The following is a 20,973-nucleotide window of genomic DNA, read 5'->3' on the forward strand; positions in this document are numbered from 1 at the left end:
GGAGTGGGATTGGAGGAGGAAGAAGGCAGGAAAGGGAGGATGAGAGGGAGGGGGAAAGGAGGAGGACGGTGAGGTTCTTTGTAGTCTCTCAACTTGATTATTCCCTTGCAGACCTTTTGCAACCCAACTAGGTAACGCCATCAGGGCTAGGAGGGAATGGGCCAATTTGCTCTCTGATTGGATACAGGGACTGCAATGTAATCAAGGGGCTGGCAAAAAGAAAACCACAATCCCACCAACACTGACGAGGTAAGGTAGGATCTATAAACGGAGAGAAAAGCCCCGTGGAGGAAACGGGGGAAGAGACTGTCCTTCATCTCAAGAGTTTTAATGGAGACAATGTACACAGAGACCACCAAGGCGAAGGAGGGACCCTTCTCCCAAGAGAGGTGGGCACCTCCTTCCGTTTATCGTTGCGCAGGCCCTGCGCATGGAGACAAGGAAAGTGGGAAGCCCCGTTCAATGTCAAATCTCAAAAAACAGGAAATCCTGACCTGAAGGACCGACCTCCTCCAATTTTTATAGTCCCCTGTCCATAAAAGCGTCAACGAGGTCTTCTCCGGCTCAGGTTTTGGAGGCATCTCAAGGGCTTTAAGAGGGGGGGCATAAAAGACGTCCGTGAAAATGCTCAACTGCTCGTCTAAACACTGGGGAGCATGGGAGCGAGGCGCATGGAAAGCAGCCCTCCTTTGCACGTTGGTCTTGGCCGACAGCTGCCGCGCGAATCCGCACCAGGAGATGGCTTCACTGGTCCAGCACTTTCTTCATGAACCACATTTCTTCAGTGGTCAAGGGTTTCAAATTGAAGCCTTTGAGTTCCGGTTTGCCTTCAGGGAGGTCAAAGAGATTTTATTAAACCACGAGGAGCCTGTTCGGTTTAGTGGCCAAGGCACCGGGCTAAAAGGTTTGGGCCAATGACCAGGAGATGGTGAGTTCTAGTCCTGCCTTAGGCATGAAAGCCAGGTGAGTGTCTCTGGGCCAATGACCAGGAGATGGTGAATTCTAGTCCTGTCTTAGGAATGGAAGTCATCTGGGTGACTTTGGGCAATGACCAGGAGATGGTGAATTCTAGTCCTGCCTTAGGCATGGAAGCCAGCTGGGTGTCTCTGGGCCAATGACCAGGATGGTGAATTCTAGTCCTGCCTTAGGAATGGAAGCCAGCTGGGTGACTTTGGGCCAATCACCAGGAGATGGTGAGTTCTAGTCCTGCCTTAGGAATGGAAGCCAGCTGGGTGTCCCTGGGCCAATGACCAGGAGATGGTGAATTCTAGTCCTGCCTTAGGTATGAAAGCCAGCTGGGTGACTTTGGGCCAATGATCAGGAGACGGTGAGTTCTAGTCCTGCCTTAGGAAGGGAAGCCAACTGGGTGACTTTGGGCCAATGACCAGGAGATGGTGAGTTCTAGTCCTGCCTTATAAATGGAAGCCAACTGGGTGACTTTGGGCCAATGACCAGGAGACGGTGAGTCCTGCCTTAGGCATGAAAGCCAGCTGGGTGTCTCTGGGCCAATGACCAGGAGATGGTGAGTTCTAGTTCTCCCTTAGGCATGAAAATTGGCTGGGTGACTGTGTGTCAGCTCTTGTCTCTCAACCCAACTTATCTCACAAGGTTGGCTGGGGGCAAAATAAGGAATATCAGCTATGTATAAATATAAATAAAGCCAAGATATAAATGCTAAATAAAAGAAATAAATATATATATATTTTAAAAAGGAATCTTCTCCCTCGCAATCTACCACATCGCCTCTGGGATTGAGACAGAGGGAATGGCTCAAAGATGTCCAGGGAACCATTGTGAATTGGGGGGGGGGGGGGAGGAGAGGAATAGACGCTGGCTTTCCCAGCTCCTAGTCCAGCCCCTTCCCCACCACCCCACGTGGCTCTGAGGAACTACCTTACAATCTTAAGATCCCAAGGGAATCCACCTGTACTCCCAGGCAGGTAGATTCCTCAAGACATCACATTGGCCCAGACTGGTGAAAAACGACTCTTGAGATTTCCTGCGGTTTTCATCTGATTAAAAAGTGGAAAGTTTCCCTTTCAACCAAACAACGAGTCCCATGGCCCAATCTAGATGCTGGCTGGTTACCTGGTTCCTTCTCTCCTCCTCCTCCTCCTCCTCTCTCCACCCGGCAGTTGGAATGTCCTTGGTTCCCAGGAGAAAGTATTTTGCTTTGGCTACTACAAAACCCCAGCTATCTCTTATTTCCCCTCTTCCTGATCCCTCGGCTCCGGTGTGGCAATACTGAAGACCTCGGCCAGCCCAGCTTCAGGGTTGAGAATAGCACCAAGCAAGATAAGATGCCCTTCACACAAGGGGCAAATTGGAAAGGCGAAGAAAAGGCGGCTCTCAGGTTTCCTTTGGAATCGGGGTAGGGAGCCAGGTGGGTTGGTTACCTACCTTCGGCCTCCATGAGGTTGCTGACTTTCACTTTCAGTTCCTGCTGCAATTTCGCAATTTCTTCCTCCAGCAGCTCTTGGTCTGCGGAAAGATGGGAGGAAGAAGCCGATGGTGAGATTTAAAAGCCCACACTTCCTTTCCTCTCTCTCCTTTCCCTATCCTATCTTTCTTTCCTTTCCTCTCTCTCCTTTCCCTATCCTATCTCTTTCTTTCCCATCTCTCTTCCTTTCCTTTTCTCTCTCCTATCTTTCTTTCCTTCTCTCTCTCTTCCTTTCCTATCTCTTCCTTTTCTTTCCTCTCCCTCTCCTCTTCCTTTCCTTTCCTCCCTCTCCTTTCCTTTCCTATCTTCCTTTCCTTTCCTCTCTCTCCTTCCCTATCCTATCTCTTTCTTTCCCATCTCTCTTCCTTTCCTTTCCTCTCTCCTATCTTTCTTTCCTTCTCTCTCTTCCTTTCCTATCTCTTCCTTTTCTTTCCTCTCCCTCTCCTCTTCCTTTCCTTTCCTCTCTCTCCTTCCCTATCCTATCTCTTTCTTTCCCATCTCTCTTCCTTTCCTTTTCTCTCTCCTATCTTTCCTTCTCTCTCTCTTCCTTTCCTATCTCTTCCTTTTCTTTCCTCTCCCTCTTCCTTTCCTTTCCCCTCTCTCCTTTCCTTTCCTCTCCTAGCTCTTTAGAATAGAATAACAGAGTTGGAAGGGACCTTGGAGGTCTTCTAGTCCAACCCCCTGCTTAGGCAGGAAACCCTACACCACTTCAGAGAAATGGTTCTCCAACTTCTTCTTAAAAGCCTCCAGTGTTGGAGCATTCACAGCTTCTGGAGAAAAGTTGTTCCACTGATTAATTGTTCTCACTGTCAGGAAGTTTCTCCTCCGTTCTAAGTTGCTTCTCTCCTGGATTAGTTTCCACCCATTGCTTCTTGTTCTGCCCTCAGGTGATTTGGAGGATAGCTTGACTCCCTCTTCTTTGTGGCAGCCCTTGAGATGTAGGAAGATTCCCATCATGTCTCCCCTGGTCCTTCTTTTCATTAAACTAGACATACTCAGTTCCTGCAACCGTTCTTCATATGTTTTAGTCTCCAATCCCCTCATCATCTTTCTTGCTCTTCTCTCCACATCTTTTCTACATCGTGGTGACCAAAACTGGATGCTTTCAAAAACTGAACGTTCTTTTATTTTCTCTCTCTTCTTTCTTTCCTTTTCTTTCCCTTCCCTTCCTCCCCCCTCCCTCTGTCTCTTTCTCTCTCTCTCTCTCACACACACAGTGTAACCCCTTGCAGGTAGCCAAGAAGACGCCTGAATTTTTATACCCTGCAGAAGAGTCATTCTGATAAGGCATCTGATCGTCCGTATTTTGTGCAGGTTCTGAAAAGCTGAGATGCTCAGACACACAGGTGGTTTGGGCTTGATTTTTCTTTTCTTTTCTTTTTTTTAAAAAAAGGTCTCAAACAGAACTGCAGATGGCCCTTAAGCGAGACTGGCACCGCTTGCTAACAGCATGGCAAGCCCTTATGCCACCCTCACGAGAAGGAACGAGGGGGACGACCCAATCTGCTTCCCAAATATGCTGATCCTCCCACAGGGGAGAGAAAAAGAAAAAAAAAGCAGGGAGACAGGAAGAAAGAGAAAGCAGAGGAACCAAAAAGAACAAAAGCTTTCGTTTCTCTCTCATGGGAAATAATTTAATTTAGCCTTTGGCCCCTTCAGCTCCAAGGTGGTCAGCCTCTGCTGTGCTGCTGCTTCGGCTGCCATGAAACGGGGAGGGAGGGCCTGGTATTTGGGAGGGGTTACTCATTGTGCTGGAGGAAGGTTCTGGAGCTCAGCTGCCTGTCGGACTACGCATGCGTGGGAGATTCCCGCCAGGACTAATGGCACCGACATCCCATCTTCGTGATGCCTTTTGAAGTTATCTCACACCTGACACTGGGGAGAATTATGATTGGACTGTAACTGTGATGCCAAGGGGTGGGGAATGGGCTATTCTATATATCAATCGCTTTCGCGCCTAAATAATCAGACTTCACTTCGCTATGCCTTTAATCATTTATAATTAGTAAAAGTACACTTGATTTCTACCCATGGAGTCTCGTGGTCTTCTTTCCTAATTATCTAATGGAGAGGTTCTGACACGAGGGTTTAGATTTAGATTTACTAACATTTGTATGCCGCCCACTCCCTTGGGACTCTGGGCAGCTTACAGTCAAGACAAAAGGAACATATATTTTAAAAATTTAAAATAAGGATACAAGTATTAAAAGTTCACACCATGCATACTGTTAAGAGTGGGGCTGGATACTGATCAACAGCCCCAGGCCTGCCGGAACAGCCAGGTCTTGGTAGCTTTACGGAAGGCCGGGAGAGTGGTGAGGGTCCGGATCTCTACGGGGAGATCGTTCCATAGGGTCGGAGCAGCTACAGAGAAGGCCCTCCCCCGGGGAGCCGCCAACCGACATTGACCGGCCGATGGCACCCGGAGGAGGCCCAATCTGTGAGATCTTGTTGGTCGTTGGGAGGTAATTGGCAGGAGGCGGTCTCTCAGGTAGCCAGGTCCTAAACCATGTAGGTCTTTAAAAGTAACGACTAGCACCTTGAAGCACGTCCGGAGACCAACGGGGAGCCAGTGCAGCTCGCGGAGGAGAGGTGTAACATGGGTGTATCTAGGTACACCCAATATCGCTCGCGCGGCTGCATTCTGGACCAACTGCAGTCTTCGAACACTCTTCAGGGGCAGCCGCATGTAGAGCGCGTTACAGTAATAGGGGAGCCGCGCGGGGTAGGGGCACCCTGAAAATCTGTTTTCATTTCATGGGTAAGGCTAGGAGATTGATGCTTTCCTAACCAAAGGAGGAATTTCATGGGAAAATGGGGACCTTGGTGAGGTCTCTGAGCTTGGGGGTTTTCTTGCAAGCCTTTCGGGACCCAACCAGGGAAGACCATCAATGCTAGAAGGGAGAGGGGTTTGCAGAGAGGAGGAGGAAGGGGAAGAGGAAAAAGAGGAGAAGGACGACGACTGTGGGGTCCTTGGTGCTCTCTGAGCTTGGCTGGTTTCTTGCAGACATTTCAAGACCCAGCTAGGGAATATCATCAGTGCTAGAAGAGGGTGGGGTTTGTGGAATGGAGGAAGACGATGGTGCTCTCTGTGCTTGGTAGTTTTCTTGCAGACGTTTCACGACCCAACTAGGGAACATCATCAGTACCAGAAGGGAGTGGGGTCTGTAGAGACAAGGAGGAAGGGGAAGAGGAAAAAGAGGAGGAGGAGGGCTGTGGGGTCCTTGATGCTCTGTGCTTGGTGGTTTTGTTGCATGACCTAACTAGGGAACGCCATCAGTGCTAGAAGGGGGTAGAGAGAAGAGGAGGAGGCGGCCAGCGGGGTTCTTGGTGCTCTCTGAGCTTGGTGGTTTCCTTGAAGACCTTTCATGACCCAACTAGGTAACATCATCAATGCTAGAAGGGAGTGAGGTTGGAAGAGACAAGCAGGAAGAGGAAGAAGATGAGGACTGTGGGAGCCTTGGTGCTCTCGGTACTTGGTGGTTTTCTTGCAGATTTTTCATGACCAAACTTGGTAATATTATCAGTGCTAGAAGGGAGGAGGAGGAGGAGGAGGAGGAAGACTGTGAGGTCCTTGATGCTCTCTGAGCTTGGTGGTTTCCTTGAAGACCTTTCATAACCCAACTAGGGAACATCATCAATGCTAGAAGGGAGTGAGGTTTAAGGAGACAAAGAGGAAATCGAAGGGGAAGAGGAAGGAGGAGGACTGCGGGGGTTTTGGTGTTCTCTGTTCTTGGTGGGTTCCCCCCCCCAGACATTTCATGACCCAACTAGGTAACATCATCAATGATAGAAAGGAGTGGGATTTGCAGAGACAAGAAGAGGAGGAGGTGGTGAAAAGTTGGGTCCTTGGTTCCCTCTGGAACCTTGGTGATTTTCTTGCAGACTTTTCAAAACCCAATTAGGTAACATTGTCAGTGCTAGAAGGGAGTGGGTTTGAAGAGACAACAAGGGGAAGAGGAGGAAGAGGAGAATGAAGAGGAGGAGGAGGAGGAGGAAGAGGAGGACGACGACTGTGGGGAACTTGGTGCTCTCTGAGCTTGGCTGGTTTCTTGAAGACATTTTATGGCCCAACTAGGGAACAGCATCAGTGCTAAGAGGGAGGGAGATTTTAGGAGAGGAGGAGTATTGTGGAGTCCCTGATGCTCTCTGAGCTTGGCAGTTTTCTTGCAGACATTTCATGAGCCAACTAGGTAATATCATCAGTGCTAGAAGAGAGTGGGGTTACTCTCTCTTTATATACATTCTGGGAGTTGGAATCAGCGTGTCACAAAGTCACTAAGCCTGAGAAAAACTGTTGTAAGTTACTATCCTGTCAGTAACCACAAATATCAGCCACCGCGAGGGAAGAGTGGGGAGAAATCTTTGATATTTTCCCGTGCGAGACACAGACAGGGCCAAACTGTGAACTGATCTGACACCATTCCATGCTCTATCAAATCGTGCCCAACTCAGTCCTTAAACCTTTTAATTCTGCAAGCAGATCGCAGAATTAAATTAGGGGACGCCTCACCTCTCTGTAGCATCTCCTGGGTCTTTGTTTTGGGAAGCTGTATGAACATACTGCCGAAGCAAACCGTGGCTTTGTCTGAAAGCAAGGAAAGAAGGCCTCTTGAATTTAAAAGTATCAACAATATACATATTTTTATAGATATAAAAATACCCCAAACAGGTCCTGTTTTAAAATCTTAGCCTCCCAGACCAGGAACCCGAAACCTTCCAGATGTGGCTGAACTATAAGACCCAGCAGCCTCAGCAGCATCTGGTAAGGGGAATATAAGAAAAGAAGGCATGCTTAATTTTAAGCATTAACAAGGTTTTTTTAAGGATGCCACAAAGAAGAGTTAACCTATTCTTCAGAGCACCAAAAACAGGATGGTTTAAAAAAAAATCATATTTTTTAAAATTTAAATCATATTTTTTAAATTTCAAACCATATTTTTTAAATCTTAAATCATTTTTTAAATTTTAAATCTTATTTTTTAAATTTCAAATCATATTTTTTAAATTTCAAATCATATTTTTAAATTTTAAATCATATTTTTAAATTTTAAATCATATTTTTAAATTTAAATCATATTTTTAAATTTTAAATCATATTTTTTAAAATTTAAATCATATTTTTCAATTTAAAATCATTTTTAAAATTTTAAATCATATTTTTTAAATTTTAAATCATATTTTTTAAATTTTAAATCATATTTTTAAATTTTAAATCATATTTTTTAAATTTTAAATCATATTTTTTAAAATTTAAATCATATTTTTAAAATTTAAATCATATTTTTCAAAATTTAAATCATATTTTTTAAAATTTAAATCATATTTTTTAAAATTTAAATCATATTTTTTAAAAAATTTAAATCATATTTTTTAAAATTTAAATCATGTTTTTTAAAATTTAAATCATATTTCTTGAAATTTAAATCATATCTTTTAAAAATTTAAATCAGATTTTTTAAAAAAAAAATCAGTTATTTTAATACAATGCTTCTGGAGTTTAAAAAAAATCTATCTAAAGATAGTTTTCTATTTATGATAGATAAATAATTTAGTTGATTCAGCAGGAAATGGAGCTTAGCTATGCAGCACGAGGCTGTGTATTCTGCAATATTTACATTTTTGGGGGCCAACTCCTTCAATGAATCTGAACTCCGCAAGTTGAGATAACTTGCACTGCATGGATGCATTCACACAATTCCACAGTAAGCATGAGATAAATCATAAAACGAAGTCCAGGAATAATCCTTTATCCCCTTCTTTTGCAAATCTATCTACACTACAAACTGCATGATTGTTGGAAGAGAAATGCATCTGTGCCATCTGGGCTCTAAGCCAGTGTTTCTCAACCTTGGCAACTTGAAGATGTCTGGACTTCAACTCCCAGAATTCCCCAGCCAGCATCCGCTGGCTGGGGAATTCTGGGAGTTGAAGTCCGGACATCTTCAAGTTGCCAAGGTTGAGAAACACTGTGAGGAGTGAAAATGAAAGTGAAACCTTCTAAGCAGCTTAGAAATATAATATTAAAGAGCGCCTGTCATTTCAGATCCATCCTGGCAGCGCCTGTTAGCGGGCATCCACTCGCCTGCTGCCCTCCACGTCCATCACCTTGTGGTGTCCCTGCCGCATCACCAGCCGTCCCATTAAAGTGAATGGGACGTTCAATGAATCAACAGTGGGCCAGAGGAGGAGCCGATGCGAGACAGAGATGACAGCTGCTCTTTAAAAATTACGATTTAAACCGAGTTGATTTAGATCAAGCCTTTTTACTAGTGATTTAAATAGCGATTTAAATTGTGATTTAAATCGAGTTGATTTAAATCAAACCCACCCTGGCCAGAAGCGCAGGACAAGAAGCAATGGATGGAAATTAATCCAGGAGAGAAGCAACCTGGAATTAAGGAGAAACTTCCTAACAGTGAGGACAATTAACCCAGTGGAACTGCTTGCCACTAGAAGTTGTGGTTGCTCCTCCACTGGAGGTTTTCAAGAAGAGACATAAAAGACACTTAATCTGAAATGGTATAGAGTCTCCTACTTGACCAGGGGGTTGGACTAGAAGACCTCCAAGGTCCCTTTCCAGCTCTTGTTAGTTACACTCTCCCTTAAGGACAGGGGCCCCTCTTATCCCGCTGCATCAGTGCAGGCCAAGTTATCTGTTCCACTTTGCCCCCATTAATGCAAAAGTTACATAACGTCTCGGATTGCTGTGCAAAATATTTCCCTAGAGGAAAAACACGATCTGGCTTCCATGAGGGCAGACATTAGTCACCGGCGGTAATGTGGATTTAGAAAAAAAAAAGAGAGAAAGGAAAAGAGACAGAAAGAGAGAGAGAGGAAGAGAGAGGAACACAGAGAGAGGGAGAGATAGAAAGAAAGGAGAGAGAAAAGGGAGAGAGACAAAGAGGAACAGAAAAAAGAGAGAGAAGAGGAAAAGATAGAGAAAAAACAGAAAGAGAAAGTGAGAAAGAAAGAGAGGAACAGAGAGACAGTGAGAGAGAAAGGGAGAGAAAAGGAAGGGAAAGAGAGACAGGAACAGAGAAAGAGGGAGAGAAAGAGAAAAGAGGGAAAGCAGAGAGGGAAAGTGAGAAAGAGAGTAAGAGGGAGAGTAAAAGAGAGAGAGAGAGATGGGGGAAAGAGAATGAAAGAAAAAAGAGGGAGAGAAAGAGAAGAAGGAAAGCAAGAAAAAGAAAGAGACAGAAAGAGAGGAAAAAGAGAAAGTGAGAAAGAAAGAGAGGAACAGAGAGACAGTGAGAGAGAAAGGGAGAAAAAAGGAAGAGAAAGAGGGACAGGAACAGAGAAAGAGGGAGAGAAAGAGAAAAGAGGGAAAGCAGAGAGGGAAAGTGAGAAAGAGAGAAAGAGGGAGAGTAAAAGAGATATGGGGGAAAGAGAATGAAAGAAAAAAGAGGGAGAGAAAGAGAAGAAGGAAAGCAAGAAAAAGAAAGAGAGAGGAAAAAGAGAAGGTGAGAAAGAAAGAGAGGAACAGAGAGACAGTGAGAGAGAAAGGGAGAGAAAAGGAGGAGAAAGAGAGACAGGAACAGAGAAAGAGGGAGGGAAAGAGAAAAGAGGGAAAGCAGAGAGGGAAAGTGAGAAAGAGAAAGAGAGAAAGAGGGAGAGTAAAAGAGATATGGGGGAAAGAGAATGAAAGAAAAAAGAGGGAGAGAAAGAGAAGAAGGAAAGTAAGAAAAAGAAACAGAGAGAAAGAGGAACAAGAGAAAGAGAGACAGAGAGAACGCATGAGTAAGTCACAAAAGGAAGGAATGACCTTCACAATTTTGAAGACTTGTCACAGAAGGTCCCCATCGCTCCCTATTCTCCAATGTGTCATAAACCCTCTGTGTTTTCTTTTTAAAATAGCATTTTAAAATGTTCTCCAGCGACAAGCGGCACGAGCCAGGCCAATGCCCTGAATAACTTGCCCTGCACCACATACACACTTCTTGCAAACAAAGGAAGAAAAGTTGCTTCAGCCAAGATGCCAAAAAGAGAGGAGAAAAACCTGATTTTTTTGGCCTTGGATGCGATTTATTAGACAAGCAATTAAAAAAAAAAAAAACAGATGCAATTAGCAGAGAGCGGAGAAAGAGCTGAAAAAAACACTCCAAATTTTCTCCGAATCAGCAGGAACCTTTTCATGTCTCCAGTCGTTTTTCCAGCTTCTGCTATCCTAAAAACTCCAGAAAGATAAAAACAGCTCAAGCAGATCTAAAAGCAATTTAAACAAAACAGGACATTTAAAAATAAAACCCTCCATCTTCTACTAAACCTAGAGAAAATAATAATAATAACAACAACCACCAGTAATAATAATAATGCCTTTTTATGTATCCAGAAGCTTGGCTGGTTTCTAACGAGAAGCAAATACCGATACTCCTCAACTTACGACCAATCATTCAGTGACCATTAAAACTTACGACAGCCCTGGGAAAAAAAGGGACTCGTGACCGCTTTTCACAATTATGACCGTCGCTGCATCCTCCGAGGGTCATGTGATCAAAAGCCAGGCGCCTCTGACTCGCATTTACGACAGTTGCCGTGTTCACACGACCCTCTTTTGGCAAGCAAAGTCGAGGAGGGGAGGGACGTTAACACCGGCAGCGATTCACTTAACGGCAGCTGGCAAGAAAGGTGGCAAAATGGTGGCAAAAGCGCTCCCTGAACCAGTCTGTCTCGCCTAGCCAGGGGACGCGTCGGAGGCGTCGTTAAGCCGAGGAACTACCTGTACTATCGCGATCCCAGGCACGTCGGCCGCGAACGGATACCGGGCAGAGCGAAGGTAAATTGGCATTCGCGTTCCGCTTCCTTTGTTTAAAAGCAAATTCGGGGCGCCCGCTTCAATTTGCAGTTTTTATTCTCAAGGAGGTTCTCTTGAGCCTTCCCATTTCGCTGAATTTGGAAAAAAGGGAAGGGGGAAAAAAAAAGAGGGAAGATGAGCAGCCCTGGCAATGGAGGCATTTGTCTGGTTCTGGAAACCATCAGGCTGCATTCAATTTAGCTAGTTAACATCTGCCACAATCAGCTGCTTTTTGTTAACGTGGAGCTGCTTCCCCACTTCGGGCCAAGCCTGTTTTCTTCCACAGCTGATTAGTGGGCTTGAAGCATCCACGGAAGGAATTATTCCAAGTTATGAAACTCTCCCCTTCCCCCCTCCCCAATTTCCGACTGTCTTGTTTTCTTTCGTTCCTTAGAAACTTGTCCAGTTGGTGTAGACGGCAGGGCAGTAGAGGTCGAATGAGAGCTTATTTTGAGATGGAAACTTTATTGAAGTTTGTAAAAATTGTTATCTGAATATACTGTTTGGAAGGATACATCCAGGGAGTCTGCAGGAGATCTAGGCGGAGCACATATGAGAGGAGTACGGATGAATATAAAACATATGTATGTGTATGTATATGTGTGTGTATATATATATATGAGAGCTAAATAGCTTGAAATAGATCTATACTAGTCTCCCTTTATTTATTTATCAGCACAAATAAAAAAACACAAATATAACAAAGGCAACAGTAAAAATATTGGGTTTCTGTCGTGATGGACTCTTGTGACGAGCCGATTGACAGATGATGGAGGCAGTTAGCTTCCTCCCATAATTGGGGCTTACCAGGGGTTGTGACACTAAATATATATATATACATATATATATATGTGTGTGTATGTGTATATATATGTATATGGATACGGACAGAGGCAGGGACGAGACGAGCTGGAAGAGGAAATCGAGAGAAGAATTCGAGATGGGTTTAAATTGTGTCATAGAGGAAGGAGGCATAAAAGGGATAAATTAAGGGTTCAACAGACAGATATTTAGATAAAGAGATAAGGCCTCTAGCTAGAGAAGAATTCTACTTGGTTACTAACTTACTTGGTTTTAACATAGTCTGAAAACCTGCAAGTAATTAATTAATTGAGATTAGGACTGTTTAACCTTTTGTAGTGATAAGAAGCTGAGCTCAAAGCAGAGTTTATTGACTTTTTTTCTTTCTTATTCTTCTTTTCTTTTACTCTTTTTTAACTTTTAACTTACTTGGTTCTAATATACTCCAGACTGTGTTTGATAAAAAGTTATACCGGGTATAGAAACTTGTCCAGCTTAGCTAAAAGTGGCTAGGAATGGTGGCATGAAGTGGGTTTGGCCAGTCTAGAGGAAAAAAGGGGCTAGGGGTGATGAGAGAGCAGTCTTCCCCTCCTTCTCCCTTGGGTGTGCAGCCATGCTTTTTCTACACCATTAAACCAATTGCTAAGTTAATGTTAAATTAAATTAAAGTGTTAATGCCGCTTTATAAGGCCTTGGTAAGGCCACACCTGGAATATTTGCATCCAGTTTTGGTCGGCCACGATGTTATAAGATGTGGAGACTCTAGAAAGATTGCAGAGAAGAGCAACAAAGAGGATGAGGGGACTGGAGGCTAAAACATACAATGAACAGCTGCAGGAACTGGGTATGTCTTAGTTTAATGGAAAGAAGGACCAGGGGAGACATGATAGCAGTCTTCCGATATCTCGGGGGCTGCGAGAAAGAAGATGAAATCAAGATATTCTCCAAAGCATGTGAGGGTAGAAAAAGAAGCAACGGGTGGAAACTAAGCAAGGAGAGAAGCAACTTAGAACTAAGGAGAAATTTCCTGAACAATTAATCAATGCAACAATTTTGCCTCCAGAAGTTGTGAATGCTCCAACACTGGAAGTCTTTAAGAACAAATAGCCACTTGCCTGAAATGGTATAAGGTTTCCTACTTGAGCAGTGCATGCCAGCACCTCTCCATTAATTAATTAGGAAAGAAAGACCACAAGACTCCATGTGTGGAAATCAAGTGTACTTTTACTAATTAAGAATGATTAAAGGCATAGCGAAGCGAAGTCTGATTATTTAGGCGCGAAAGCGATCGATATATAGAATAGCCCATTCCCCACCCCTTGGCATCACAGTTCCAGTCCAATCATAATTCTTCCAAGTGTCAGGTGTGAGATAACTTCAAAAGGCATCACGAAGATGGAATGTCGGTGCCGTTAGTCCTGGCGGGAATCTCCTACGCATGCGTAGTCCGATCAGTCAGTGAACTCCAGAACCTTCCTCCAGCACAATGAGTAACCCCTCCCAAATACCATGCCCTCCCTCCCCGTTTCATGGCAACCGAAGCAACAGCAAAGCAGAGGCTGACAGTGCATTAGACTAGAAGACCTTTAAGGTCCCTTCTAACTCTGCTATTCTGTTAAATTGCCCAGAGGATCATTGGTTGCCCCCTCCCCTCTTCGGAAGAGCTTTAGCGCTCCTGCTGGCTTAAGAAAGTTCAAAACATCCTTAAAAATCCATCTCATCCTGGGCACCCCACTTTTTTTTAAATATTACCATCTGGCAGACGGTACAGGATAATAAAAACAAGGACAAATAGGCTGAAAAACAGCTTCTATCCCAGGGCAGTAAGTTAACTGTTCTGACCCCCCCCTCCTCCGTCCAGGAACGAAAGCCGAAACCAACGTAAATAAGAATACTTTTAATCAGTCCAGACTCTCGTTGGCTGCAAGCCCAAAATAAACACAGAGATAAGCACTCTGGCAGCAAGTCTTACAAATCTAGGCAGCTCTGACAGCAAACCACTTCTCCAAGTTGGTTTCTCTGCATCGTGAATGTTGACTCCTGCAAACAGGGCGTGGCAGAAACAGTCTCTTTCATAATCAGGAGAGAATCTTAATCAGCATCAGCTAAGCGCAGTCAACTCCTACCATTACGCAGTTGTTCCTTCCGCCGAGTAGCCCTTTGACGGCGTGCATCCCGAAACAACTCACAAGTGTTTTCCTGAACAATCCCTCTGCTCCAAGGCTCCGCTGCCACCTGGTGGCCAACCAGTCTCTCCTCGCCCTGCTCGGAGTCGGCACCCTGTCCAGGGTCCTCCACCTCCTCCAGGGCCGACTCATAAGACCCCTCGCTGTCGGAGTCTGGCGGCAGCTCCAATGGCTCCTGCCGGGGCCACAACAGTTAACTATATTGAATTCGGTTCCACCACAAAACCGCATTCGACTAAAGCGCGCTCAATGAAACCGCGTAGCTGACGTCATCACAGGGCGACAACAGCGTGGAGACAGAAGCACGCTGTAAACGCTAAACCTAAAATTAACCTCTAAACCTAATCCTAAACCTAACCCTTAACCTAACCCTTAACCTAACGCTAACCCTAACACTAACCCTTAACCTAACCCTAAACCTAACCCTTAACCTAACCCTAACCCTAACCCTTAACCTAACCCTAAACCTAATCCTAATCCTAACCCTTAACCTAACCCTAACCCTTAACCTAACCCTAACCCTTAACCTAACCCTAAACCTAATCCTAATCCTTAACCTAACCCTAAAGCTAACTCTTAACCTAACCCTAAAGCTAACCCTTAACCTAATCCTAACCCTAACCCTTAACCTAACCCTAAACCTAACCCTTAACCTAACCCTAAACCTAATCCTAACCCTAACCCTTAACCTAACCCTAAAGCTAACCCTTAACCTAACCCTAAAGCTAACCCTTAACCTAATCCTAACCCTAACCCTAACCCTTAACCTAACCCTAAACCTAATCCTAACCCTTAACCTAACCCTAACCCTAACCCTAATCCTAAAGCTAACCCTTAACCTAACCCTAAAGCTAACCCTTAACCTAATCCTAACCCTAACCCTAACCCTTAACCTAACCCTAAACCTAATCCTAACCCTTAACCTAACCCTAACCCTAACCCTAATCCTAAAGCTAACCCTAACCCTTACCTTAAGTTGAATCGGCTTGCTTTCAAAGCGCTATTTAAAGCGCCCTTCTTTCTCCGCGCTCGCTGTTGTCGCCCTGTTGATGACGTCAGCGACGCGGTTTTAATCGGGCGCGCTTTAGTCGAGCGCGGTTTTGTCGTGCCACAATTGAATTCTACAGTGTAGTGCGATATTAATGCAATATCGGGTTTTCAATTTCAATTGCATATCACGTGAAGGATGTGTGTTTTTATTTTTATAGCTATAATGTACGCTGAAGATGGCATTTAATTTCGTTGTGCAAGGTGCAATGGCAGTAAAATAAAGGTGGGTAATTTTTAGGGACAAGTCTGCAGCACAGAACAGGAATAGGACATGGACCACCGAAGTAAAGAGAAGGATCAAGGAAACTCAAACGGCATTCTTCAAAGCAAAAAAAAAAAAGGCCTTCTGCACTCACAACGTAAGCCTAAGGTTGAAAACGTGTCAGATGTTCCATCTTTTCTATCTTGGTCTACGGAGGGGGAGAGTTGGTCTCGGTCAGGAAGCCCCTTGAAGAGACCAGAAGCCTTTGAAATGTGGATTGACAGGCGGCTGTGACCTAGAAGCTGGGTTGACAAAGATCAGAAATGAGGAGGGGAGAAGCCGCCTGGGGAAATCAAGGGAAACCATCAAAACCATCAAAAAGCAAAATAATATTTCCGATATGCGATAAAAAAGACCCGTGGAAAATACGGCATACTTCACTTAACCCTTCAAAGAAAGACTGAAGGCAAAAATGAGATCCAGGCAGAAGAAGAACATCATGGCTTCAAAATCTAAGGGACTGGTTTAGACAAAACTCAGCAGCACTTTTTCGTGCGGCTGTTGATAAAAATAGGATCGCCATTAAGATTAAATACAACAATACAATAATACAATAGCAGAGTTGGAAGGGACCTTGGAGGTCTTCTAGTCCAACCCCCTGCCTAAACAGGAAACCCTATACCATTTCAGACAAATGGCTATCCAGCATCTTCTTAAAGACTTCCAGGGTTGGGGCATTCACAACTTCTGGAGGCAACTTCTGTTCCACTGATTAATTGTTCTAACTGCCAGGAAATTTCTCCTCCGTTCTAAATTGCTTCTCTCCTGGATTAGTTTCTACCCATTGCTTCTTGTCCTGCCCTCAGGTGCTTTGGAGAATAGTTTGACCCCCTTCTTCTTTGTGGCAACCCCTGAGATATAGGAAGACTGCTATTATGTCTCCCCTGGTCCTTCTTTTCATCAAACTAAACATACCCAGTTCCTGCAACCGTTCTTCATATGTTTGAGCCTCCAGTCCCCTAATCCTCTTTGTTGCTCTTCTCTGCACTCTTTCCAGAGTCTCCACATCTTTTCTACATCATGGTGACCAAAACTGAATGCAGTATTCCAAGTGTGGCCTTACCAAGGCTTTATAAAGTGGTATTAACCCTTCACGTGATATTTGGGAATATGGTTATCGGCAAAATGTATTACAATAAAAGAAGACAGCTACATAAATTGCTACGACAAATACAAAAAGATTTGGATAATTGGACTAAACTACAGCTATCACTAATTAGCAGAATTTCAACAGTTAAAATGAATGTACTACCCAAACAACTTTTTCAAAAAAATAGAGAATTTTTTCCCCCGAACAACTAAATAAAATGGTATCCAAATTTATCTGGTCAGGGGAAAAACGTGTATTAAATACAAACTTCTACAAGATAGTAGAAACAAAGAGGGCTTTGGCTTCACATGGCTCAAGGACAGGATTCAACTAAAAAATAAAAGGATTCTTATGCTAGAAGGCCATGATCTCCAACTGGCATGGCTTTCTCTGGGAGGTTAAGAATAAATCTCGTGCATACTTCCAAAGACCCATAACAAGGGATGCCCTGTTTTAATGTCTGGGAGATTAAAAAAAAACCATTACATGAAAATACCAATCTGGTTATCAGCGATGGAGGCAATGACATATCCAAATACTGTAGATCTCAGCAAAATGGTAAGCTATGCAAAACTCTTAGATGAAAAAGAACTAAAATCCAATACAAGATCTGAAAACACAAGGAATCAGTATGGAATGGTGGCCCTATTTACAAATTAAAACAAGATTTAAAAAAGATCAGGTACGATACAGAATACACGAGAAACAAACGGAATTAGATAAAATACTATTAGGAACGGGAGGAAAAATGATTACCCAATTATATACTTTTCTTTTAAGATATAAAATGGAGGAAGAGACGGTAAAGGAGACAATGATTAGCTGGGGAAGAAATTTTGGGCATAATGTAGAGTTAGAAAAATGGGATAAATTATGGGGAAGAAATTATAAATTTACGACGGCAGTAGCTTACAAAGAAAACCTCTATAAAATGTTTTATAGATGGCATTTCCCCCCCACTGAGATTGCCCAAAATGTACCCACGTTTATCCCCCAAATGTTGGAGATTCAGCCACAAGCCTGGAACATTCTATCCTATGTGGTGGATATGCCCATCACAAGGAAATAGTGGTGCATAATTCGGAAATGGTTGGAAGAAATTACTGAGCGAAAAATAGAACTGAAACCAGAAGGGTTCTTATTAGGACTATTAGGCCGAAAAATGGATAAACAATCTCAATACATAATCATACACATACACATACACACTGCAGCCAGGACTGCTTTCACACAAAACTGGGAAAAAATCAATACACCCTCAGATGAAACAATAATTAGAAAAGTACTTGAATGTTCAGAGATGGACAAAATGACCATAGAATTAAAAGAAAGAGAAGAATCGGATTTCTATAAAATATGGAATAGAATTTATAAGTGGCTAGGAAACAGAAGTCGAAACAGAAAATAGAGAATGTAAATATAATGGTGATATAAATAATCAATATTACTATAAGTGTTAGTGTTAGTACTACTGTTGTTATATTGTAGGACAAGGTTAAAGCAATAGGAAGGCAATTTTACAGCTACTGCTGATTTGTTATAAGTTGTCTAGAGCAGTGTTTCTCAACCTTGGCCACTTGAAGATGTCTGGACTTCAACTCCCAGCATTCGCTGGCTGGGGAATTCTGGGAGTTGAAGTCCAGACATCTTCAAGTGACCAAGGTTGAGAAACACTGGTCTAGAGGCTCAAGTGATGGGGAATGGATGCAATTGTAAACACACACACACACACACCAAATAGAGGTAGTCCTTAAATTACAATCACAATTGGGACCCAACTTATTGCCATGAGTCATTGCAGATGTAAGTTGAGCTGGGACCCAATTTTATGACAATTTTGGCAGTGGTCATTAAGCGAATGGAGTTTCCGCAGTGGGTTTGTTGTGGTTTTTTTTTTTGCCAGAAATCAACAAAAAAAAAAAAGTCACAAACATGATTCTGTGACCACAGGGTGCTGCAACTGGTTGTAAATGCCAGCCTGTTGTCAAGTGCCAACGTTGCAATTGTGTGTCTGCAAGAATGGTGCAGCAATTGTCGAGTGCAAGATCAAGTCGCGAATCACTTGTCTTATTGGACAGGACAGGACAGTGCGTGTGTGAACCCTGGCGACTTTAAGGTATGTGGACTTCAACTCCCAGAATTCCCCAGACAGCATGACTAGCTGGGGAATTCTGGGAGTTGAAGTCCACCTCACCTTAAAGTATCCAAAGTTGAGAAACACAACTTACCTTAAGCCGTTGCAACATCAGATGGACCGAAATCAAAAGTCTTCACTTCTTCACACAATTCCAGAACAAAAACTCACCAGCAGAATTCAATTCCTTGCTCAGGGCTCTTAAGGCTTCCCGGTTCTGGTTCCGTTTGTGATTCAGATCGACAATCTACAGGAGAAACGGATGAAAACCTCAAGCTACTCTTGCTTCCTCCCCTCTGCAGAGTGAAGAAGGAAGGAAGGAAGGAAGGAAGGAAGGAAGGAAGGAAGGAGGGGAAGGAAGGAGAGGAAAGAAAAAGGAAGGAAAGGAGGGAGGAAAAGAAAGAAAGATGGAAGGGGAGAGGGAGGGAGGAAGGGAAGGAATAAAAGTAAGAAAAGAAAGGCAGGAAGAAAGAAAAAGTAAGGGAAGGAGGGAGGGAGAGAGGAAAGAAAAGAAAGAAGGCAGGGAGGGAAGGAAGGAAGGAAGGAAGGAAGGAAGGAGGCAGGAAAAGGAAGAACGGAAGGAAAGCGGCAAGGAAAAGAAAAAGGGAGGAAATGATGAAGGAAGGAAAGGAAAGAAAGCAAGGAAGGAAGGAAAGAGGAGAGGAAAGAAAAAGTAAGGAAAGGAGGGAAGAGAGGAAAGGGAAGAAAGAAGGAAGGGGAGAGGCAAGGAAAAGAAAAAGGAAGGAAATGAGGGAGGGATGAAGGAAAAGAAGAAAGTAAGAAAAAGACAGGAGAGGAAAGAAAAAGTAAGGAAAGGAGGGAAGGAGGGAGGAGAGGAAAGAAAGAAAGAGGGAGGAAGGAAAAGGAAGGAAGGAAGGAAAGAGAAGAAAGAAGGAAGGGGAGAGGCAAGGAAAAGAAAAAGGAAGGAAATGAGGGAGGGAGGGAAGGGAAGAAAGTAAGAAAAAGACAGAAGAGGAAAGAAAAAGGAAAGGAGGGAGGGAGGAAAGGAAAGAAAGAAAGAGGAAGGGGAAGGAAGGAAGGAAGGAAAGAGGCAAGGAAAAGTAAAAGGAAAGAAAGGAGGGAGGGAGGAGAGGAAAGAAAAGAAAGAAGGGGAGGGAGGGAAGAAAGAAAGAAAGGGAAGGAAGGAAGGAGGGAGGAAAAGACATTAAAACAATAAATGTTGTTACGGGGTGAGGTGTCAATCTCCCTGTGTAGAAGTTTTAAAATAAGAGGCTTTACAGATATTTCCCCTGGGATAGCAGACGGAGGGGGGGGGGCTTGCTGCCCATTGCTTAGGGGTGGACTGGACGACCTCGGGGGAGCCCCTTCCAAGGAGAAAATCTCTGGATATTGCCTGAGCTCCATCCACTACCCCCCCCCCCGGGAGGGAGGCTTGGTTGTTGGACTAGTCTTGTGGATCTCTAGGGTTCCCTTCCAAATGGACAGTTGTACACTACCTCCTCGCGATCCCCTATTATTCCTCTGCCCCAAGTGTTGGCAATCTTTAATCTTGTTGTATATATATTTATATATATTATATGGGGCTTGAGGAGGGGGGGGCGAGACGGAAATCCCAAGGCCTGCCTTGTTCTAGGCGCGGGGGGGGGAGGACTACAACCCCCATCATGCCTCGCGGCGCCAATTCGCCCCAACGTTGCTCCTCGGCCTACCTGCTGCCTGGTGGCCATCACCTCCTCGGCCAGCGCCTCCACCTCGGCCAAGTAGCGGAGCACGAAGTCTGGATCCCCACCGGCCATCGTTCCGGATCTCGAAGGAAGAACGACGCCGGGAAACGACGCGGCGCGGCGCGGCCTAGTCGGCGCAGGCGCCTGAGCTGGGCGGTTGCCATGGCGACCGGCCAGGCTTTGAGGCCTACTCCAGGCCTTCGCGGGCCTCCCTCGCCGAGTTGGGAAGGAGGCGGGCTGCTAACCCGCGGGCGACAGCCGGGGAGGATAGGCGGGCTTTCCCCGGACGCCTTTCGAGACCTTGGACTCCATGTCCCCTCCTCCTCGACCTCCCAGGATCAGGATGGGCTCGGATTAGGCTTTCAGTAACAAGAGTTGAAAGGGACCTTGGAGATCATCTACTCCAACCCCCTGCTCACGCAGGAGACCTATACTAGGGATTCGAACCGCCAACCTTTGTGATTGACAAGTCTTAGCCACCTAGCCACATTAGCTCTGGCCTTCTTCCTGACATCGAGCAGCCCTTTCCTG

At 44.4% G+C, this 20,973-nt stretch overlaps 1 protein-coding gene across 1 annotated transcript; it reads right to left on the reverse strand.

The window, feature by feature from the left end:
- Positions 1–312: 312 nt before the first annotated feature.
- Positions 313–20,582, reverse strand: PDRG1 (p53 and DNA damage regulated 1). The gene is made up of 5 exons (XM_087720670.1): positions 20,428–20,582; positions 18,929–19,004; positions 6,954–7,028; positions 2,401–2,481; positions 313–827 (listed from the first exon to the last, which is right to left on the reverse strand). The coding sequence occupies exons 1-5, from the start codon at positions 20,512–20,514 to the stop codon at positions 745–747; spliced, it is 402 nt and encodes a 133-aa protein (XP_087576796.1). The 5' UTR covers positions 20,515–20,582; the 3' UTR covers positions 313–744.
- Positions 20,583–20,973: the final 391 nt, after the last annotated feature.

Source organism: Thamnophis sirtalis, unplaced genomic scaffold (assembly GCF_051295495.1).
Source record: "Thamnophis sirtalis isolate CommonGarterSnake01/CBP01778 unplaced genomic scaffold, rThaSir2_p1.2 scaffold_7, whole genome shotgun sequence".
In the NCBI taxonomy this organism is placed as follows: Eukaryota; Metazoa; Chordata; class Lepidosauria; order Squamata; family Natricidae; genus Thamnophis; species Thamnophis sirtalis.